Source organism: Ursus arctos, unplaced genomic scaffold (assembly GCF_023065955.2).
Source record: "Ursus arctos isolate Adak ecotype North America unplaced genomic scaffold, UrsArc2.0 scaffold_34, whole genome shotgun sequence".
Taxonomy (NCBI): Eukaryota; Metazoa; Chordata; class Mammalia; order Carnivora; family Ursidae; genus Ursus; species Ursus arctos.
Window position 1 is genome coordinate 13194461 of NW_026623030.1, and position 24395 is coordinate 13218855.

The following is a 24395-nucleotide window of genomic DNA, read 5'->3' on the forward strand; positions in this document are numbered from 1 at the left end:
GCACATAGAGAACTTGCACGTGAATGTTTACACCGGCTCATTCATAATCGCAAAAGACAGAAAACAATCCATAATCTGCACACGGATGTTTTTTTCCAGGTTTATCTATAATCACCCAAACCCGGAACCACCTGAGAGCTGGCACATTTATAAAATGGGATATTATTCATAGTATGAAGGTAATTATATCACATTTTGGAAGAGACAAAACTCTCCACACAGTGCAAGGATCTGCAGTTTCTGGGAGGGCTAATGGAAGAAAAAGCTGAACACATCAACAAAGGAGCGTGTTTTTGGGCAAGATAATTATTCTCTATGATACTGTACCGGCGTTGAAATGACACCACGGTATTGCCAAAATTCATTCAAAACTGTAAAGTCACAGGACAGAATTCAAAGGGTGCATATAAAAATCACTTAGGAGATTCGGGGGTCATGAGAGAATACAGGATGTGACAGAACCCATCCGTCTGCTCGACAAATGTGTGAACCCACTTCAGTGTAGGGCTTGGGTGAAAGCTGCTAATTTGTACGACTTTGAAAATGAGTGGATGGACATCTGGGCTCTTTCCATAGTTCGGCTACTGTGGACAATGCTGCTATAAACATCGGGGTGACGAATGGATAAAGAAGATTTGGGGTATATATATGTACAATGGAATATTACACAGCCATCAAAAAAACCCCCCCAAAACCTTGCCATTTGCAATGACCTGGATGGAACTAGATATTATGCTAAGTGAAATAAGTCAATCAGAGAAAGACAATTATCATATCATCTCGCTGATATGTGGAATTTAAGAAACAAAACAGAGGGGGCGCCTGGGTGGCACAGCGGTTAAGCGCCTGCCTTCGGCTCAGGGCGTGATCCCTGCGTTATGGGATCGAGCCCCACATCAGGCTCCTCTGCTGGGAGCCTGCTTCTTCCTCTCCCACTCCCCCTGCTTGTGTTCCCTCTCTCGCTGGCTATCTCTGTTAAATAAATAAATAAAATCTTTAAAAAAAAAAAAAAGAAACAAAACAGAGGATCATAGGGGAAGAGAGAAAAAAAATAAAACAAGATGAAACCAGAGAGGTAGATGAATCATAGGAAACAAACTGAGGGTTGCTGGAGGGGAGGGGTGGAGGGATGGGGTGACTGGGTGATGGGCATGAAGGAGGGCACGTGATGTAATGAGCACTGGGTGTTATACAAGACTGATGAATCACAGGCCTGTACCTCTGAAACCAATAATACATGACATGTTAATTTACTGAATTTAAATTAAAAAATGTAAAAAAAAGAAAATGAGTGGCGCCTGTAAGGGTAGAGACATAAGAGACTGCCCGTGAGCTCTGTACTCTAGCAGGTAAGCTTGTGTCCCGTGGGGAACAGGTGGTTTATTTTGATGGGTCTGCATGGTGCACCTGGAATTGCACCGCTAGGTAAATGGACTGGCTGTGGAAGAGCCAGATTTCTCACTTTGGAAATGGACATTCACAGACAGAACCAAGGGAGGAGACTTGAGCCACGTGTCTGGTCATGGATTAGAGCCGGAGATGGCAGTTTGGAATTACGTGCAGCTTGACGAAGACAGACAATTGCATGTGGAAACAGTCGCCACCATGGCCATATTCCCGGGGTAGTTTCCTCCCATGTACGTCCTTTGTCAGCTGAACAGAAGTGGAAGTAATGATGCCTAGGGGCCACGAGCTGCACTGCCCCAGGTGTTTCTTTCTAAAACATTTTCCTGGGAAATGATTCAGTATTCTCTGGAGAAATGTTTAATCCCCAGATCAGAAATTAGGCAGGATGAGAATGGAAGACCTTGTAGTGTCAGAAAGTAAATAATCTGTCAAAACAAACACAAGCACATCAGTGCACGCCAGCACACACAGGAACGTGTGCACATGCGCGGACACACACACACACACACACACACACACAAAATCACACGGGGTGTCAGGGAGCTCATGAGCCAGTGTAAAATGCTCCCATTGGGTGAACCTGGACACACTTGAGGACCAAATAAATGTAATATATGGGTTTCAACTCAGCGTCTAAATGGCTGTCCACGATCCATATTGTTAACTGGCTGAGCAAAGAAATAAGTGGAGAAAGAAGAGACGCATTCCCACGCAGAATACTTTCAGGAAAATGTAAATACTTGACCCTGAAGGATTCCAGGCACAACCCCCACTCAGTAAGTGTGGACAAAGTCACCAGAAACAAGGAGAGTCTCAGAAAATGTCAGAGTAAGAGAAGCTTGTGGAGACATTATGACTAATTGTAATGAAGAACCCCAAATGGATCGCAGAACAGAAAAATAGCACTAGTTTATTATTTTCTATTTTTATTTTCCTTTTTTTTTTGATAAGAGATCCACTTTATGGGGCGCCTGGGTGGTGCAGTCGTTAAGCGTCTGCCTTCAGCTCAGGGCGTGATCCCGGCGTTATGGGATCAAGCCCCACATCGGGCTCCTCCGCTATAAGCCTGCTTCTTCCTCTCCTACTCCCCCTGCTTGTGTTCCCTCTCTCACTGGCTACCTCTCTCTCTGTCAAATAAACAAATAAATAAATCTAAAAAAAAAAAAGAGAGAGACCCACTTTATTTATTCAATTCTGTGCAGTTAGCCGACATATAGTACATCATAAGTTTTTGAAAATAGCACTAGTTTAAAACTAAGAAAACCTGCATTGAACTGGGGACGTTAATTGTTACGGGTTGAACTGTGTCTCTAGCCATTCACGTGATAGAGTTCCAGCACACCCCATGTTTCAGGATGTGGCGTTATTTGGAAATGGGGTTCCTGCAGAAGTAATCAGCAGTGAGGCCAATAAGGCTTAATCACATGATCACATTCCCTTCCTCCTTTGGTTTTCCTCTATTCGCTTGGAATGCTGCTGAGATTCATCTGAATATTGCAGAGAAAGAGCCTGGGAATCAAGCATGTATTTTCATAGAGAATCCAGAAATTACATGAAAAAATATTCTAGAAAGTTCTGTTGTCTTTTTACTGACAATCCATAGGGAACTTACCAAATAAACATGATAGGCCTGAATACGGGTGAGATACAAGGTCCTCATGTCCCCTTGGTTTAGGAGCAGAGAAATTGAGAAGATGGAGGTCCCTTGTACACTATGATGCTTTCCATGAATTCTTGTCCTGAGAACAATCATAAAACTGGACGAAGAAAAAAAGAAAATGAATCACAGGTACGTCAGAGAGACACAAGACATCATAAATCCCAGGACAACTATAAAGAGCAAAGAAAACCCAGATTCCGAAGTATGAACAGTGGATACTTTTAGCTGAAAGCATTTCTTCTAGGGACAAATGCAGACCTCGAAGGCCAGGGCCTGTGCGCTGGGGGTTCTGGGATGTGAGAGCAGACTCTTGTAACGCAGCAACAACAGCATTAGTTCCACTGTAAGAATGACCTGTGTAGATTTCTTATCGGGTATGAACAAACAGTGAACCCTGGGGAACATTTGGCCTTGAACTTGGTTTAGATTGGAGACTGGTAGTGACACCAGGCACCTGCAGTAAGCAAACTCTCATCTCAGGTAACACTAATGTATCCAGGAGCATAAATACTGTAAAATAAACCCTGTGTGTGTCCACCTGGAAGTAACAGGTGACCTGGAGAAAATGAATGTCCTCATCCCCAACTCCAAGGAGAGGACCTACTCTTCTCCTTCCCTGGGCACCGAAGTCACAAAGATCTGTCTGCGAAACTCATGCTGTCTTCCAGGAGTGCTGTGTGGTGTGATGGCGGCAGGGTGACCAGGGCTGAGGTCAGAGGTGGTCTGTTTGGACCGGGCCTGAGACGGCAGGCGTCTGTTCTAGGACCCCCCCCGCCCCGCCCCGCAGAGCATACTCAACTGGCTCGCATATACTAAGACAAACAGGGTCCTCACTGCGGTGTGACCGGCCCATAACTGCACCCCAGGAGCCACAGGAGCCCTCGAATTGACTCACTCCCTCACATCACATTTCTCCCTCCACCCCCATGGTGTCCTTCCTGAGGCCAGACACAGACAGATGGACCATCCCACAGAATTAGCCAGTTTGCATGAAGAACCTTGTGTAGGAACACCTTAGGGAAGAGAATTGTAGAAATCTGGGGAAGTTGGGTCTCAAGGCTAAAAGTGAGGCTCAGCAGCTGATTTCTTGAGGCATTCCCCCCCCCCCCCCGGCCTGGATTCTTTTCCCTTTCACTCTTTTCAGTCACGGGTCACTGAAGTCCTTCCAGTAAATGAAAGGATGTGAGGGACACATACTTACCAGCTTTCCTCCTGGCATCCAGCACAATGGTCAGTCATCCTCTTCTTTCTACCACCTTCTCTCCCTGCTTCCAGGTCTGAGGTCAGACAGTGGCCGCATCATCATTTATAGTTTGGGTGTCTGTGTGCAAAAATAAAAATAAATCTAACTGTGTATCTATATATGCATTGTGTATATAGTATTTAGAATATTATATGTTTATATATTTATCGGTATATACACGCAAATACCATATATTGTGTAGTATAGAATTAGTAATAAACATTGTTACCCAAACAAAGAGCAAGGTAGAAAGTATCATGAGAGAGATGGTAACGTGCAAGGGAATTTTGAAATACTTTAAAATATAAGGAGGGTGTGGCCCAAACTGATTTCTAATCCTAGAAAATTCATGGTCAACACCCCAACATGATCAGTATTAGGTATGAAAATTCTTAGACAACCCCATGCTTGAACATGGAGACACACAGTCTTCAGCAGATCAGCAAGAAGAATCCATTGCCAGTGGAAGCAATTCCCCTTGACAACCAGGGAGGAACTGGGCTGAAAGCAGGGCCTTTGTGGGGTCTCTGGAGGAGAGGGGACAGGGACTGTGGAGGGCTGCAGACAGGAAGAGGTAAGAGTCACATTTCAGATACCCCGATAAGCATCTCAGGCTCTCAGTATCCGTTCCTGACACACTTTGGTTGGGCACGCTGACAAGACAGACGAGACATTCTAGTGTGTGGTGGGCACCACACAACACGGTCATTCTGAGATAAAAAGCAAAGATCAAAGATAGCTCGTACCTGGGTCAGGCCACATCTCCCATGAGCCACCAGGGGAAATGCTCTCTGCTGCTTCCTGCATTGTCATGGGCTCCTGGAGTCCTGGGATCTTCTGTACTATCCAGTTTACAGATCCTACTATCCCTCCCTGGTGAAGGGGGAATGGCGGGATTGTTTAATGGGCGCACATTTTCTCTGTGGAATTGCGGGAAGGGTCTGGGAATGGACGGCGGTGGCAGTGCCCAGCATTGTGAGTGTGCCTCTTGTCCCTGAACTGCAAACTTCAAGTGACTGAAGTACTGACTTTTACATTTATGCATGTTTTACCACAATTAGGAAATTACTAGAGCAGAGTTCAAACTATGTATGAAAGCTATACTCACGAAAATTTCCACAGTTGAATGCAACCTGATGGCACCACAAGCTTCTCTCTAAATAAGAAGTGATAGATTAAAAGCAGTGAAATTGAATCAGTAATCGACAAATTCCCACTAAACAGAAGGCCAGGACCAGGGGGCTTCACGGGCGAGTTCTACCACATGGTTAAAGAAGAGTTAAGACTTATTCTCCTCAAACTATTCCAAAAAAATAGAAGAGGAAAGAAAACTTCCAAATGCCTTCTATGAGGTCAGCATTATCCTGAGAGCCAAACCAGATAAAGACACCACAAGAAAAGAGAACTACAGGCCAATATCTCTGGTGGACGTAAACGCAAAAGCCCTCAACAAAATACCACGAACCGCATCCAACAATACGTTATAAATATCATTCAACGTGATCAAACGGGATTTGCTCCTGGGATGCAGGGGTGGTTCAATATTAGCCAATTAATCAACATGATACATCAGATCAATAAGAGAAAGGAATAAAAAATACGGGAAAGGATAAAAACCATGTGATTATTTCGATAGATACAGAATAAAGCATCTGATGAAGTCCAACATCCATTCATGAGAAAGACCCTCAACAAAGTAGGGATAGAGGGAACACAGCTCACCATAATAAAGGCCTTATCTGAAAAACCCACAACAATCATACTTACTGGAGAAAAATCCAGAGCTTTTCCCCTAAGGTCGGGAAGAAGACAAGAATGTCTAATCTCACTACCGTTATTCAGCATAGTACTGGAAGTCTTAGCCACAGAGATCAGACAACCTAAAGATATAAAAGGCACCTAAATCGGTAAGGAAGAAATCACTATCGCTCTTTGCAGATGACATGGTATTACACATAGAAAACCCTGAAACTCCACCAAAAAAATATTAGACTGATAAATGAGTGCAGGAACGTCACAGGACACAAGATCAATATACAGAAATCTGTTGCATTTCCACACACTAACAATGAAACAGCAGAAAGAGAAATTGAGAATCCAATCCCACTTACAACTGCACCAAAACCAGTATACCTAGGAATAAATGTAACCAAAGAGGTGAAAGATCTATACTCGGAAAACTATAAAATAGCGATGAAAGACATCGAAGACGACGCAAAGAAAAGGAAAGACATTCCCTGCTCATGGATTGGAAGAACAAATATTGCTAAAATGTCAATACTACCCAAAGCAATCTACAGATTTAATGCAATCGGTATCAAAATACCACCAGTATTTTTGGGGGAGCCTGGGTATCTCAGTAGCTTAAGCATCTGCTTTCGGCTCAGGTTATGATTCTCCAGGTCCTGGTATCGAGCCCCATGTCAGGCTCCCTGTTCAGCCAGGAGTCTGCTTCTCCATCTCCCTGTGTTCTCTCACTCTCTCTCTCAAATAAATAAAATCTTAAACACACACACACACACACACACACACACACACCACCAGCACTTTTCAAAGAACTAAAACAATATTAAAATTTGAATGGACCCACAAAAGTCCCCACATATGCAAGCAATTTTAAAAAAGAAAAATAAAACTGGAAGGATCATAATTCCAGACTTCCAGTCCGATTAGAAAACTAGTAATCACAGCCGTATGGCCCCGGCACCAAAAACAGACACATAAATTGATGGAACAGAATAGAAAACCCAGAAATAAACTCACAATTATATGGTCAATTAATCTTCAACAAAAGTGCGACGTATATAACATCAGAAAAAGACAGTCTCTTCAACAAATGGTGTTGGGAAAACTAGGCGGGTACATGCAAAAGAATGAAACTGGACCACATTCTTCCACCTTCCACAAAAATAAACTCAAAACGGATTACAGACGTAAATGTGAGATCAGAAACCATAAAAATTCTAGGAGAGAGCACAGGCAGTAATCTCTCTGATATTGGTCATAGCAGCATTATTCTTGAGATGTCTCCTGAAGTAAGGGAAATAAAAGCAAAGATAAACTATTGGGACTACATCAAAATAAAAAGCTTCTGCACAGTGAAGGAAACCATCAGCAGAACTAAACGACAACCTACTGAATATGAGAAGATATCTGCGAAGGGCATACTTGTTAAAGGGTTAGTATCCAAAATATTTATAAAGAACTTACGTGGGGCACCTGGGTGGCACAGCGGTTAAGCGTCTGCCTTCGGCTCAGGGCGTGATCCCGGCGTTCCGGGATCGAGCCCCACATCAGGCTCCTCCGCGATGAGCCTGCTTCTTCCTCTCCCACTCCCCCTGCTTGTGTTCCCTCTCTCGCTGGCTGTCTCTATCTCTGTCGAATAAATAAATAAAATCTTAAAAAAAAAAAAAGAACTTATGCAACCCAACACCAAACTCAAGTAACCCAATTAATAAATGGGCAGAAGACATGAAGAGACTTTTCTGCACAGAAGACAACGGGTGCTCAACATCACTCATCAGCAGGGAAATGCAAATCATTGACATTGAGATATTACCTCACACCTGTCAGAATAGCTAAAATTAAAAACACAGGAAACAGCAAGTGTTGGTGAGGATGTGGAGACAAGGGAACGCTCAGGCACCGTTGGTGGGAACGCCGACTGGTGCAGACCCTGTGGAAAAGAGCACGGACGTGCCTCCAAAAGCTAAAAATAGAACTACCATCCTACACCTGAGACCTGTAGTACACTATATGTTAACTAACGAGCAGTTAAATAAATCTTGAAAAAAATAAATAAAGTCTCTGGGGAAAAAATAGTACTGCTCTATGATCCAGTAAGCACACTACTGGATATTTACCTCAAAAGTACAAAAACAGTAATTCAAAAGGACACATGCACCCCTATGTTTATTACAGCACTGTTTACCATAGCCAAACTATGGAAGCGGCCCGAGGGTCCAGGGATGAATGAATAAAGAAGATATATATATACATATGTCACCCCCTCCCAGGATATATGATAAGATATATATAAGTTTCCTGCAATGAAGTTGGGGGAAGACCATCCAGGAGGAGCTGTTCTCAGGACTCTGTGAAGCTTGGGCATCTGAGCAGAGCACAGGGTGCAAGGGTCAACATATAGTGGTGGCCTTGCAGTGGCTGCGACATTCACAAGCATGTCTCAACTGAGCCGCTTTATGGGTCTTGTCCTTGGGTAGGGGATCACCCGAGGTCACTAACTCTCCCAAAGGCAGCCTGCGTGCAATGACTGCCTGCTGCCTGCTTCCATGGCCTAGTCCTCGGATTTCCCCCCTCAGGACTCTAAAAGGCCATCCCAGCTCCGGACTCACTACAGAAGGGGCTGAGCTTGTGGCAACCGTATCACAGCGCAAGTCCTTCCCCTGCCCCATTCTGTGTCCTTCACTCCTGACCAGCTGGTGACTGGGAGAGCTCTCCCCATCATATCTGTGAACAACATCTCCATTTCAGACGCTGCTGCTGGGGAAATAACGGGGACAAGGAACGTCTGACACTTACAGGAACGTAGGCTGGAGATGGCTCCTCCGTGAACCGCGCTCTGGTTAAGCTGTTACAAGAGTCCTTAGGGGCAGGGAGAGGGATGTTCACCAGCCCTGTAGCTGTGGGGAGTAACCACTCAGTCTGGATACGCCTCTCCTTATTTCAGGGAAATCACAACATACCTGTGACACGTATCGGCACGTAATAAAGGATTGCAATAATGAGGAAACGTGCGACAAAGGCTGCTTTATGCGTATTTGTTTCTACTGAAAATTGAAGGTGATTTAAGGAAATACCTATTTTTTAATTAAAAAATAAGTCTCAAAAATAAAGAAAAATCTAATTAAAAATGCAAATGATCTGAACAGTCACAGGTGATATACGGATGGCAAACACGCTTGAGAAAAGATGTTCAACATCGTATGTCAGTAGAGAACTGTAAAATAATACAGTAATGAGATAGTTTTCCACACCCATGAGAATGGCCAGCATCCAAAACACAGATGACAGCAAAGGCCAGGATGTGGAAGAACAGGGACTCTCTTTCATGGCTCATCTCCCCCATGCCTGGTGCCTGGGGAGCCCTCCATAAATGCTTGCCAGCCTCATTACTGTCCCTGGTAACTTTCGGTGACCTCATGTCAGACATCTCTCCATGCCTCCACACACACATGCAGAGACGCACAGATAGAGAAATGATACGGGAACAGGGCAGTACTAGATACCCCAGTCTGAACCCTGCGGTTTTGTCCCAGCCAGTCGTATATAGGGGATACGTGCCCAGGCCAGTAAGTATGGGACTCCAGAATTTGTAGGTCACGTGTCTCACACTCTCCCTCTACAGATAAGGGAAGGAAGGCCCAGAGAGGGAAGGCATCTGCTTAAGAACACACAGCACGAGTAAAGAGCAAAGCTGGATTCTGGATCCCTTGCCTCGCAGACTCTTTTTCTGATGCCTTATAAGACCCTCTGTGTGTCCTCCCACCTCCCTGGCTGGTCCTTTTCAGCCTCCCCACATTTCAGAGGGATGTCTACTCATCCAGGGCCAGCCCTAGAGCCTTCTCTCTTCCTGCTCTGTCACTCCCTGGGGATCTCTCATAACACCCCCTGGCTTTAAGGAAATCCCATCTGTGCACAGACAACTCCCGATTTTGTCTGTCCATGTTGGGACCCCTGACTCGCAGATCCCACCTCCCACTCCACATCTCCCCACGCTGTGCACACTCATGTCAGCCTTCATGGGCCCCAAACAGGCCTCTCCATTCCTTCCCTCCAAAACTGCCCCTCTCTGCCCTGCCCCTCACCCAGCTGTGTTGGCCAAGACCCTCGGTCGTTCTCCGTTCTTTGGTTTCTCTCCACTTCATCAACAAAGCTGAGATTCTGCCTTCAAAAATGCTGCAAGCCTCACACCACAAACCAAAATCAACTCAAAATAGACCAAAGCCCTCAATGCCAGAGCGAAAGCTAGAAAACTCTCAGAAGAAGATATAGGTGTCAACATTCATGACCTTGGATTAGGCAGTGGTTTCTCAGATACGGCATCAAAAGCACAAGTGACCAAAGAAAAAGAAATTGGAGTTCATCAAAATGAAAAACTTTTGTGCTTCAGAGGGCACCATGGAGAAAGTGAAAAATACAACCCACCGAGTGGAACGCAATTTCTGCAAATCCTATGTCTGCTAAAGCACTTGTGTCCAGAATATATAAAGAGTGATTACAACTCAATAATAAAAAGAACAATAACCCAATTAAGGATGGACAAAGGATCTGCACAGACGAAGAAGGGATACAATGGTCACACAGGCACATGGAAAGATGGGCCATGGAAAATGCAAGTCAAAACCACAATGAGATACCTTCATACCCAGGGGGATGGCTAGAATCAAAAAGACGGGTAAGTGTTGGCAAAGGATGCAGACACATCGGCCCTCACGCACTGCTGGTGGAACGTATAATGGTGCAACTGCCTTGGATTTCGGTGGCTCCCTTATGCTCTGGCCCCTGCCCCCTGTGCCCACTGGCGCCCTTCCAGCATCCACGGGACTGCTCATTCCCATGACGGCCATCACTCAGGTGGCACCACTCGGGTCCCCTCCCCAGGACACCTCCCCCTGACTACCCTCTTAGAGTCACCTCCCCATCGCCTCTTCTTCTATCTCCCCAGCACTTCCTACTCTCACTCACTCAGGGTCTGCTTGCCCCCTGGACCGGAGCCATCCACTGGAACATTCTGTGGTTACAGAGATGTTCTCTATCTGGGCTGTACAATACACTTGCCATGAGCCACCCGTGGCTTTCGAGCACTTGAATGTGGCTAGTGGGACCGAGCAATTGAATTTTTAATTTTGTTTAACTTTAATTTACATTCAAAGAGCCACATGTGACTGGTGGCGGCTTTATTGCACCGCACGGCCTGATACAGTGGGCTGGTCCCTCCAGGCAGCCCCGGTGCCTAGAACAGGGCCTGGTACAGGGTGAGCCCACTTATTAAATGTAATAAATGAGCAGAGGTCTGGAGGGGCTTCTCTGATTCCCTCAAACCTTCTTCACATCAGGCCTTGGGCCAGCGGCTCGACTACAGGATAAATCTGCTTCACAATAAATCTCCTATAAGCAGTGAAGCAGGCAGGATTCACATTCCACAGACGAAGACATCCAGGCTCAGAGAGGTCTGGCAAGACGCCTGGAGTCACACAGCTACTAAGTCACAAAGGCAGGCCGTCCAGGGCTGTTTCCAGGGAGAAATCAAGTCATGAGAGTACAAGAGGTTCACCTTCCTAATAAAGAACTCCAACGACTCAAGGAGAAAAGGACCAAGGACCAGGGTCCAAAAGAACAGCGAGTGGAAGGAACATAAGCAAGAGGGTGAGAGGAAGGAAAAACAGAGAGCCTCACGCAGGTGACAAGAGGAGGGGTGCGACCAGGGGCATGACATCCCCAGGTCTGGTAACGCGCCGGGCTGCTCAGGTCTCTGAGGGGAAATGGGGCCCTGTCCTTGCAGGCGAGGATGTGACCGGGTACAGCCCCCGCTGCAGGGCACTCCGGCAGGATCCTGCAAAATCGCAACCGCGCTCCCCCTAGACACTCGCCGTCCTAAGCCCAGGGCAAACCTGCGCATGCGCAAGATGACGGCTGACCGGGGTTGGTAATTCGCAAAAGATCAAGAACATCACCCATTTCTACCGCACAGCAATCAAAATGAGGACACCCTGTGGGCTGAATCCAAAAGCTCTCAAAGACACATATGTGGGTGTGAGCCGGGGGGGGCTCAGTCGGTGAGGAGTCTGCCTTCGGCTCAGGTCATTGATCCCAGGGTCCTGGAATCGAGTCCCGCATCGGGCTCCTTGGTCAGCGGGAAGCCTGCTTCTCCCTCTCCCTCCGCCGCTCCCCCTGCTTGTGCGCGCGCTCTCTCAAATAAATAAAATCATAAAAAAAAAATTGTGTTCATATTTGCTTGTATTTTCAGAAAGAAACTCTATATGAATTTGGACCAGAAAAGCAGCCAAGTGATGGGAGGAATGCTAAGGATGGGTGAGACAGGGACAAAGGGTGATAACTCCATGCCTTTAAGTAGTTTTGGAGCCTCCTGAAAATGTTCTGTCTTTTGAAATTCAAATAAATCAGTTAATTAAACAATACTGCAATCGGGCCTGGGACAAAGTTTTGATATATGTTTCTTAGGCGAAAAAGAAAAAGAGGAGGAGGAAGGGAGCACTTGAAGTCCAATCACACCCTACTCCGGGTACGTGGGCAGCACTGGCTGTGAATCAAGAAAGCCTCACCCAGGGGAGCAAACGCTTGCACCAACATGCTCCCCGAAGCCCTGTTTGTGACACAAAACCTCCAACCAGCCCACACGCCCACCAACAAGTGTCTGGATAGAAAATGTCTGGGGGGGCGCCTGGGTGGCACAGCGGTTAAGCGTCTGCCTTCGGCTCAGGGCGTGATCCCGGCGTTATGGGATCGAGCCCCACATCAGGCTCCTCTGCTGGGAGCCTGCTTCTTCCTCTCCCACTCCCCCTGCTTGTGTTCCCTCTCTCGCTGGCTGTCTCTATCTCTGTCAAATAAATAAATCTTAAAAAAAAAAAAAATGTCTGGGCTCAGTCACTTAATAAAATACTTTGCAGCCACTGAAAATAATGAGGTGATTATCTACACACTGTTTTGTTTGTTTTTTGTTTTACTGTTAAAAAAAAAAAGCAAGGTGTAAGATTTTTCTGTAGAATATTGCCGTGTTTCCATAAGACAGCATGGGATTTACCTGTATCTCTACCTGGCTGGGCTTCCTTACCTGTGGACCTATGTGCATTAGAAGCTGGATGATTCTCAGGGGCTGGGGCTGGGGGTGCCGATCCGTGCATTGGAGGGTGCTAAGTACTGGGAGAAAACTCTAGGCAGGGGAAGGGAGTGGACAACAGAAATTGTCCCACGGGTCACCAAATGTGCCCTAGGGCCAAAACTGCCCAGGGCTGAGAACCACCGATGGGCCTGGAAGCCTGTACCCCAGACTCACCACTTAGGGGAGCGTCTCGTTCTAAACCGTATGCTTACCATAACAAGTCCACTGTCATACACGCGTTCACTGCTTTTGCAGTAAGGAAAATACAACTACAGGTAAAGATGTATGTGATGGACCAGCAACGCTGTGGGGTGGGAAAGCCCCAGAGATATCGAAAGTGAACAGTGGCCGCATCTGGGGGTGGGGGGGTGGGGAAGGGAAAGGGGTTCAGGGTACACTTTTTTATACACTCTCGTAAGGTCTGAATTTTTAACCACAAACATTTTGTACTTCTGTGTGCCTTTTATGTTTTTCAAGATCAGGAACCAAAGCTGGTTGGGCAGGAGAGAAGGGAAACAGAGAGCTGGTCCAAGGCTTCCCAATCCCTCGGTGAGAAAACAGATCCCCTGACAACGAGCACTCCTGGGGCCTGCGCACCCCGGGCTGGTATCCAAGGCCCGGCTGGGGGCCCCCTCCACACTGCCCTGACTCTCCCACTGCCAGGAGGCCCCTGAGCAAGGCGCTGGCAAATGGATTAAGTGTCACATTTCCTGGTCCTCCCCCGTCTCCCGCTGTGCCCACAGTAACAGCCTCGTGGAATCCCTCCTCCGGCAGCGCCTTGGCTGAACCCACGGGCCGGCCCTGCGCTCGCACCCACTGAGTGCCCAGGCCACGCTGTATCTCCATTCAGCCTGCCAACAGAGCTGCCGGGCAGAAACTTCTGTCAGCTCTGGTGAGGGATCTGAGGCCCAGGGAGGCAAAGTCACTGTCCCACACACGGCTGGTGAGCGGCAGAGTGGGGTCTGAACGCGGTACCTGGCAAGCCTTAGGTGACCCTTGGTGTCGTGATCTGTACTGGCATCACCCCACTGTTTCCTTTCTACCACGTCCCTGTCCAGGCTGGACCCTCTACTTTCTTTTTACAGATGAGGAAACTGAGGCTCAGGCCCTCGGGGAAAGGGTCTGCCCTGCATCACTCAGAGAAGCCAACGGGGTTACGTCCATATGCAACCAAAGTTTCAACCCCCTGGAGAGAATGCTCTCTTTGATGGAAAAGAGGCAAAAATAAGAATTTGTGTTCGTACTAGCTTGTATTTTCAGAAAGAAACTCTATATGAATTTGGACCAGAAAAGAAGCTAAGTGGTCACGGGATGGGAGGAATGCTGAGGATGGGCGAGAGGGGGACAAGGGGATTGATACTCAGATTTCTTCCCCATCTTCAAGGGTCCTCATTCACCACCGAGGACCCTACTTGAAAGCTTGGGTATCAAGCCAGACCTGGGTTCAAACCCTAGGTTGCCATTTGGTGCTGTGTGACCCGAGACAAGTTACTTAACTTCTCTGAGCCTGGGTTTTTTCTACCTGTACAAGATGATCACATGTGCAGCTGACATTGTGGGCGCCCTGCCCAACACTCAAGTACATGCCAATGGCAATGGTGTCCTGCCGCGGGAGGAGTTTTCTCTCCACCACTGAGCGTGGCACCACCCAGGATGAGAAGTTCGGATGTTGACAGCCCCAGAAATAGCCTCAGATGAGGGCAAAGGGAACTGGAAAATAAATACTCCAGGTTCCTTGCCCCTCGGACAGGACAAGTCAGGGGTGATCTATGCCACTTCCCAGAGGTCTCCAGCAAGAATGAGCCTCAGAGGCCCACAGGGGCACCTTTATCACCAGCCTTCCCCTCCCCCGCCTCACTTCTCCACTGGGGATCCCTGCCGGGGATCACCTTCTAAAATAACTACTTGCAGGGCGCCTGGGTGGCTCAGTCGGTTAAGCGTCCGACTCTTGATTTTAGCTCAGGTCATGATCACGGGGTCGTGAGACTGAGCCCCGCATCGGGCTCTGTGCTCAGCAAGGAGTCTGCATGTCCCTCTCCCTCTGCTCCTCCCCCAGCTCATGCTCTCTCTGGAGCTCTGTGTCTCTCTCTCTCAAATAAATAAATAAATAAATATTAAAAAATAAAAATAAAACAACTGGTTGCAAGGGTCTGCTTCTATGGAAACCCAAACTACCACAATCCGACAAGAGAGGCATTGCCATGAGACTCACACAAGATTGCTCACTCACCCATTCAACAAGTACGCCTTGCACGTTCGCAAAATGTCATGCCCGATGCCGAATATTATGGACAGGATAACGAACTTGATACAACATACAGGAACGGGCAGCAGGTGCTCAATAAATGATTATCATCATTCTGGGCCAGAGGTTTCAAACTGGTGGCCCACGGACTGAATGGAGCCAGCACGTGTCAAGAACCCGCCAGACCTGAGCAGCAGCTGCCCCGCCCCCCTAGGGACTGAGCTCTCTATTTGCCACAATCCCCACCACTCCCTAGAGTTGCACACTCAGCCTGACTCCATTCATTTACACGCCCACCAGGCCCACATAGGACGGGAGTTTGATACCCCTGGCCTAGGTGTTTAACCAACGTTTTACAAAACAGAAACAGCCTTCCTGCTCACCTTGTGACTGTCTCGAGTCCCCGACTCTCGCCGGCAGGGCCCCATTTTGGTCTCCTTGGCCTCAGAACTGTCTCCGGAGAGGCTGGACCTCCCTTTGGGTTGCTCTTGCCTCCTCTCTCTGGCTTCCTGCATGACAGACAGACCTTCTCGGATTTTGGCAGGGGGGCCTTTCTCCGAATAGGCCCTCTTGACATTCAGCGGTGACCTGCCACAGTCGTATGGGTGATCACCCCACTGGACCACACTGCCCTCCTCTCCCCTCCCAGTGGATTTCCTTGGGGTCCCTTTCTTCTGGTCAGTAGGAGAAGATCTGGCCAACACGCAGGCCCCACTGCCCAGATCCTCCCAGGGAGTGGGCTTCGACTCGGCTGCAGAATTCTGGTACTTTGGACTCGGATGGTAATAACCAAGTCCTTTCTGTCATCCTCAGGGATTCCCAAAACTTTTCTCCTGGGACCCGCGGTGCCAGAAGAGGCCCCTTGGGTATTTCTCATTAGGAGCCGAGGGTGGCAGAGCCCACAGAGGAGGGCTGAATTTGGTGTTCGTGGCTGCCCCTGGGGCCTCTGCCGGCTGTTTGCCCGAGCAGGGAGTGGAACCGTGGTTTGCTTCGGCAGAACCGGCTTGTTTCCGGGGACCCTCAGCTTCAGACCTCTCCTTCCAGCTCTTCCTTCTTGGTTCCACGCTGCCTTGCTGGCCTGGCCTCTCCTGAGTCGAGTTGCTGGGGGCCGCGGGCGTACCCCCCACCAGCTCCTGACCCTCCTGCTTCTTGTACTCCGCCATCAGGGCGTCAATGTCAAGAACGCTGGACCTGTAGCCATCTTTGGTCTTCCCTGGGACCCTTGCACTGACCACCTCAGGGTCCCTTCTGATGAGGAGATCGCTGGCTTCTGGGTGGCTTTTGGAAGCTGGAGTGTTTTGGGGGCATTGCTGGGGGATGTCCTGTACCCACCATTCTTCCAATTGTTCTGAAAACCAGTGCCCTCTTCTGGGCCCTGACAGACCCACAAAGCATCAGCATCCATGATTCTTTCACTAGAAGGCTCCAGAATCCTGTCCCCAAGAGGTGATGGGTGGTCCGTTGGCTTCGGAGGTTGAGCAGCTGATGCTGTGGCGTTCTTTGCCCTTAGCCCAGTTGTTACTGCCCTTGGCCTCCAGTGGCTCTTCATGGTTAAGAGAAACCAAGGTGGATGTTAGACGATGAGAAGGAGGCAGGACTGTTTTTCTAGAATGTTTCGTCAAGTTTTCAGGCCCTGACTTACCAATGCTCTTTGCTTTTAGAGTATCAGGAATCTGATAGGTCACTGCAAAAAATGTCACCCTGGGTTCCCAAGAGGACCCCTGCTTCACCGCTGGCCGAGTCGGGTCCTGGGAAGCAACTGGGCTCACCTCCTGGGTCTCCAACTGGTGGTGGGGCTCCAATGGTCTGTTCGTCTCTGCTCCACCTTCCAGGAGTTTTCTGGGGCCAAGAAGCCGAATTCGTCAAACTTCACGTCATGGGGCAATGTCCACCGTGGCCACCTCTCAATCCGCTGGTCTGTGGGACCCGCCTTCCGCATCTTGGCCTCGGGCTCCGGCGACTGGGCCGGCCGTGGCTCACCCTCACCGGCAGCCACAGCGAGGGGCCCCTTCTGCACGAGCACTTCTGGATGCGGCCGTGCCCGGAAGCCAGACGGCTCATCCTTACCCCTGGGAGGAAGGTCCAGGGGGAATCCCCAGGGGGGACCCCTTTCCCCCGCTGAGCTGCAGATTCCTGACTTGTTCCTGGCCCCATCAGGCCCCTCGTGCAGGGCCTCCTGGATGGCAGCCTGGATGGCCCTCCCAGAGCTGGATTCGGGGCCGCAGGGACTGGCTGAGCACTCGCTGTTGACCTCAGGGCTCCGTTCTGAGCCTTTCTCTTCAATGGCCACCACGGTGGCTTTATGCCAGTTCATGGTCACCCCACATGTCCATCTGGGTGACAGGCAATTGCCCCCAAACGTGTCCTTTCACTCTCGGAAGTCAGGCTTTGGCCCATGCGTCCCTTGAGCTTCTGGCCTTTGGACAGAGCCCGCCTGACTTTCCAGCCTGCACTCCGGGTCAGCAGGGGTGACCTCGTGGGACTGCTGCCTCCCCTTCGGTGAGAGGCGAGACCTGCCGCTTCACAGGCTCATGGCTTTTTCCTCTGATGCTGTGGAGATGGCCTCACTGTGCACACGCCTGCCCACAGTGTGCACAATGTCATACTTGGGCTCGACCCTCTGGGACGGGGGAGGATTTTCAGAGCGTTGGAGGAAGGGGTTTTTATTGTGTTTTTCATCCAAAGGCTGTTCTTCTGGGAGGGGCACGTGATACTGTTTGGGTTCACCATTCAAAAGGGCGGTCGTCCCCATCTCTCTGTATGGGGATTTTCAACCCATCTGGAGTTTTATTTCATGAGGTTTGTCTTTTCCAGCAGATCCTTCCCCAGCCAAGAGCTTCTCTTGTGCCTGGGTCTGATTTCTGGGACACGGGCATTGGCCACATCTCTGGGGGGCGTGGCCGAGGGACAGTGTCGGGACTGGTCAGCTACCGTGTGTCTCTCCACGTGATGCTCAAACAGTGTGGCCCACACGGTCTGGAAGCTTCCGTCGTCTTCTGGAGTGCTGTCAGAAGGGCTCCGAGCCCCCACTGAACTTTCACCCTGACAGTTGCCAGGGACTTGGTTAGAACTGTCTTTCCGCTCTGTCTGCCTAGACTTCTCCCGGAGCGTACCAGGCTTCCAGGGGCTTCTTGGGACGGATGCTCCATCCGCACCATCCCCTTCTTTTTGCTGAAAAACAAAACAAAACAAACAAAAAAACAATCCAACAAAGTTAAGGGACTTGAAAGAGAAAGGAAGTGGTGAGTTGATCAAAACAGCTGCTTTTAAAATCACAGCCCTGAGATACCATAAAATTCCAAAGACTGAACACACCCAGTGTGGGTGAGGATGTGGGAACATGGACACTCTTGGACACTGTTGGCAAGGACATAAATGGGTACGACTTTTGGACGGTTTAGTATACATGTCATGATCTTAAAATACTCATTTCCTTTTAATCTGGCCAATTTCCTCCCAAGACTCTTTCTTGGCCCAGATGCCCAAGTCTGGGTCAACAAGGGTGCTCGGGGAGCACTGCAAAGACGGGAAGCAAGCGATACAGAAACAAACCTAATTGCCCACCTGTAGGGCACGGGCTAAATGAGTTCTCTGACATAATCCAGACAGCGGAATGCCACAGGGCGCCTGGATCAGGGGGGTGGCTCCTAACGTCCCATCTGACAACACACAAAACACCGTGGAGTGGGCAGGGGAAAAGCAGACTGCCGAACGGTGTATTTATAAAACAATATGGTTTCTAAACAACTATGTGTGTACGTGTACACACGTGTAGACACACAACAGAGAAAAGACAGAAACCAAACTGTGAGTAAGGGAGTGAGGGGAGGAAGGAATGAGGAGGAGAACATCGTTTTGCCTCTTCTGCGCTCAGTTCTGTTCGGTTTTTAACACACGTGTATTCCTTGGTCATTCCTTAATCTAGAAAGAAGTCTACTGCAACAAGGTAGAGGATCAACCACCTAACCCACCATCCTGTTCCTGGGGAGATACCCAAAAGAAGTGAAGACAGGGGTCCAAACAAAAACTTGTACCCCTGTGTCTACTGAAGTACGATTCACAATCACCGACAGGTGGAAATCACCCAAACGTCCTCCGGAAGAAGAACGGATACACGAACTGTGGTCTGTCCGTACAATGGGAATGTATTCCGCCACGAAAAGGAACGAAGTACTGATTCATGCTCCAACAGGGATGAACCTTCAAAGCATTATGCTATTTCAAGGAGCCAGACACAAAAGGATACATGTTCCATGATTCCATTTATATGGAATGTCCAGAATAGGAAAGTCTATAGGGACAGAAAGTAGATTCGTGGTTGCCAGAGGCACAGGTGGGAGATGGGAAGTGAATGGCTGGCTAAGGGTTTCCATCTGGAGTGATTAAAAAATTCTGTTGGCGCCTGGCCATCTCAGTCAGCAAAGTGTGTGACTTTTTTTTTTTTAAAGATTTTATTTATTTATTTGACAGAGAGAGAGAGACAGCCAGTGACAGAGGGAACACAGCAGGGGAGTGGGAGAGGAAGAAGCAGGCTTCCAGCGGAGGAGCCTGATGTGGGGCTCGATCCCAGAATGCCAGGTTCACGCCCTGAGCCGAAGGCAGATGCTTAACGACTGCGCCACCCAGGCGCCCCAAAGTGTGTGACTCTTAATCTCCAGGTCGGGAGTTTGAGCCCCACGCTGGGTGCAGAGATTACTTAAATTGAAAAAGAATAAAAATAAATAAATTCTGGAACTAGGTGGTTGTGCTGGTTGTACAACACTGAGAATACACTTAACACCACTGAATTATTCACTTTATTTATTTTTTAAATGTTTTTATTATATTATGTTAGTCACCATACAGTACATCCCTGGTTTTTGATGTAAAGTTCCATGATTCATTAGTTGCGTATAACACCCAGTGCACCATGCAATACGTGCCCTCCTTACTACCCATCACCGGTCTATCCCATTCCCCCACCCCCCTCCCCTCTGTAGCCCTCAGTTTGTTTCTCATAGTCCATAGTCTCTCATGTTTCATTCCCCCTTCTGATTACCCCCCTTTCCTTATCCCTTTTTTCCCCTACTGATCTTCCTAGATCTTATGTTCCATAGATGAGAGAAATCATATAATTGTCTTCCTCTGCTTGACTTATTTCACTTAGCATTATCTCCTCCAGTGCCGTCCATGTTGCAGCAAATGTTGAGAAATCGTTCTTCTGATGGCTGAGTAATATTCCATTGTATATATAGACCACAGCTTCTTAATCCAGTCATCTGTTGAAGGGCATCTCGGCTCCTTCCACGCTTTGGCTATTGTGGACATTGCTGCTATGAACATTGGGGTGCATATGGCCCTTCTCTTCACTACGTCTGTATCTTTGGGATAAATACCCAGTAGTGCAATGGCTGGGTCATAGGGTAGCTCAATTTTTAACTTTTTAAGGGACCTCCACACTGTTTTCCAGAGTGGCTGTACCAATTTGCATTCCCACCAACAATGTAGGAGGGATCCCCTTTCTCCACATCCTCTCCAACAATTGTTGTTTCTTGCCTTGTCCATTTTTGCCATTCTAACTGGCGTAAGGTGGTATCTCAGTGTGGTTTTGATTTGAATTTCCCTGATGGCTAGTGATTTTGAACATTTTTTCATGTGTCTGTTAGCCATTTGTATGTCTTCATTGGAAAAGTGTCTGTTCATATCTTCTGCCCATTTTATGATTTGTTTATTTGTTTCTTGTGTATTGAGTTTGAGAAGTTCTTTGTAGATCTTGGATACCAGTCTCTTATCTGTAGTGTCATTTGCAAATATATTCTCCCATTCTGTGGGCTGCCTCTTAGTTTTTTTGACTGTTTCCTTGGCTGTGCAGAAGCTTTTTATCTTGATGAAGTCCCACAAGTTCATTTTATCTTTTGTTTCTCTTGCCTTTGGAGATGTGTCATGAAAAAGGTTGCTGTGGCCGATGTCGTAGAGGTTGCAGCCTATGCTCTCCTCTAGGATTTTGATGGATTCCTGTCTCACATCGAGGTCTTTCATCCATTTGGAGTTTATCTTTGTGTATGGTGTGAGACAGTGGTCAAGTTTCGTTCTTTTGCATGTAGCTGTCCAATTTTCCCAGCACCATTTATTGAAGAGACTGTCTTTTTTCCACCAGATGTTTTTTCCTGTTTTATCAAAGATTAGTTGCCCAAAGCACCGAGGGTCCATTTCTGGGCTCTCTATTCTGTTCCATTGGTCTATGTGCCTGTTTTTGTGCCAGTACCATGCTGTCTTTGTGATCACAGCTTTGTAGTACAGCTTGAAATCCGGCAACGTGATGCCCCCAGCTTTGTTTTTCCTTTTCAACATTTCTTTGGCGATTCGGGGCCTTTTCTGGTTCCATACAAATTTAAGGACTATTTGTTCCAGTTCTTTGAAAAATGTCATCGGTATTTTGATCGGGATAGCATTGAAAGTGTAGATTGCTCTGGGTAGCATGGACATTTTAACTATGTTAATTCTTCCGATCCATGAGCATGGAATATTTTTCCATCTTTTTGTGTCTTCCTCAATGTCTTCCAAGAGTGATTTATAGTTTCTAGAATATAGGTCCTTTACCTCTCTGGCTAATTCCAAGGTAATGTATGGTTTTTGGTGCTATTGTAAATGGGATGGATTCCCTAATTTCTCTTTCTTCAGTCTCATTATTCGTGTATAGAAATGCAACTGATTTCTGAGCATTGATTTTGTATCCCGCCACATTACTGAATTGCTCTATAACTTCAAATAGTTTGGGAGTGGAGTCTTTTGGGTTTTCCATATACAGTATCATGTCATCTGCGAAGAGAGACAGTTTGACTTCTTCTTTGCCGATTTGGATACCTTTTATCCCTTTTTGTTGTCTGATTGCTGTTGCAAGGACTTCTAGTACTATGTTGAATAATAGTGGCGAGAGTGGGCATCCTTGTCGTGTTCCTGATCTTAAGGGAAAGGCTTCCAGCTTTTCCCCATTGAGAATGATATTTGCTGTAGGCTTTTCATAGATGGTTTATATGAGATTGAGGAATGTACCCTCTATCCCTACACTCTGAAGTGTTTTAATCAGGAAAGGATGCTGTATTTTGTCAAATTCTTTTTCTGCATCAATTGAGAGGATATGGTTCCTGAGTCTTTTCTTGTTGATATGATGTATCACGCTGATCGATTTGCGAATGTTGAACCACGCTTGCATCCCAGGGATGAATCCCATTTGGTCATGATGAATAATCCTTTTAATGCACTGTTGCACTGTTGGATTCTATTAGCCAGGATCTTGTTGAGGATTTTGGCGTCCGTGTTCATTAGGGAAATCGGTCTGTAATTCTCCTTTTTGATGGGGTCTTTGCCTGGTTTGGGGATCAAGGTAATATTGGCCTCATAGAATGAGTTTGGTAGCTTTCCTTCTGTTTCTATTTTTTGAAATAGCTTTAAGAGAATAGGTATTATTTCTTCTTTGAATGTTTGGTAGAATTCCCCAGGAAAACCATCCGGGCCTGGAGTTTTGTTATTTGGAAGGTTGTTTATCACTGACTCAATTTCTTCATAATTAATTGGCCTGTTTAAGAAATCAATTTCTTCCTGTTTCAATCTTGGTAGTTTATAGGTTTCCAGGAAGGCCTCCATCTCTTCCAGATTGCTTAATTTATTGGCATAAAGCTGTTGATAAAAGTTTCTAATAATCCTTCCAATTTCATTGGTGTTGGTTGTGACCTCTCCTTTTTCCTTCATAATTTTATTAATTTGGGTCCTTTCTCTATTCTTTTGGATACGTCTTGCCACTGGTCTGTCAATTTTATTGATTCTCTCAAAGAACCAGCTTCTAGTTCTGTTGATCTGCTCTACTATACTCCTGGTTTCTAATTCGTTGATTTCTGCTCTTATCTTGGTCAACTGCTTCCTCGTGCGTGGATTAGGCCTGTCCCTCTGTTGCTGTTCCAGCTTCTTGAGGTGAGAATATAAAAAGTGCATTTTAGATTTTTCTATTCTTTTGAGTGAGGCTTGGATGGCTATGTATTTCCCCCTTAGGACTGCCTTTGCAGTATCCCATAGGTTTTGGACCGTTGTGTTTTCATTCTCGTTGGTCTCCATAAATTGTTTAAATTGATTTTTGATTTCCTGGTTTATCGAATCATTCCTGAGCAGGATGGTTCTTAGTCTCCAAGTGTTTGAGTTTCTTCCAAATTTTTCCTTGTGGTTGAGTTCCAATTTCAAAGCGTTGTGGTCTGAGAATATGCAGGGAATAATTTCAGTCTTTTGGTACCAGTTGAGACCTGTTTCATGTCCCAGAACATGGTCTATTCTTGAGAATGTTCCATGGGCATTAGAATACAATGAGTATTCTTTGGTTCTGGGGTGTAGTGCTCTGTACATATCTATGAGGTCCAACTCGTCGAGTATGGCATTCAAAGCCCTTGTTTCTTTGTCGATTTTTGCACAGGTGTTCTATTTCTGATAGTGGAGTGTTGAGGTCCCCTACTACTAACGTATTTTTATCTATATGTCTCTTTATTCTGGTTAAGAGTTGGCTTGTGTATCTTGCTGCTCCCCTATTGGGGGCATAGATATTTATAATTGTCATATCCACTTGTTGGATACATCCTTTAAGAATAATATAGTGCCCTTCTGTGTCTCTAACTGTAGTCTTTAGTTTAAAATCCAATCTGTCTGCTATGAGAATGGCTACCCCAGCTTTCTTTTGAGGTCCACTGGCGTGAAAGATGGTATTCCATCCCTTTACATTCAGTCTGAATGTATCTTTAGGTTCAAAATGAGTCTCTTGTAGACAGCAAATGGATGGGTCATGTCTTTTTATCCAATCTGCAACCCTGTGGTGTTTTATGGGAGCATTTAGGCCATTTACATTGAGACTGAATATTGAGAGATATGATTTTAATGATGCCATGTTGCCAGTACAGTCTTTGTTTCTAGAGATTGTGACTTTCTGTTCTGTATCCCTCTTGGGGCCTTTTTACCTTCA

General features: G+C 47.0%; 1 protein-coding gene and 1 long non-coding RNA gene across 2 annotated transcripts in view; both read right to left on the minus strand.

Annotated features, from left to right (window-relative positions):
* Positions 1-2590: 2590 nt before the first annotated feature.
* On the minus strand, positions 2591-7681 carry LOC123000305 (uncharacterized). The gene is made up of 4 exons (XR_006408238.3): positions 7521-7681; positions 5419-5466; positions 4269-4388; positions 2591-3164 (listed from the first exon to the last, which is right to left on the minus strand). It is a non-coding gene; the product is annotated as an uncharacterized LOC123000305 (long non-coding RNA).
* Positions 7682-15753: 8072 nt separating this feature from the next.
* The window catches only part of LOC125283045 (uncharacterized protein KIAA1671-like), a 38174-nt gene continuing 29532 nt past the window's right edge, over positions 15754-24395 (minus strand). The window contains 7 exon segments of the mRNA XM_048221640.2: positions 15754-16214; positions 16217-16280; positions 16282-16727; positions 16730-16911; positions 16913-17201; positions 17204-18172; positions 18175-18589. Of these exon segments, the coding sequence (XP_048077597.2) occupies positions 15772-16214; positions 16217-16280; positions 16282-16727; positions 16730-16911; positions 16913-17201; positions 17204-18172; positions 18175-18589 (2808 nt within the window). The 3' untranslated portion in view covers positions 15754-15771.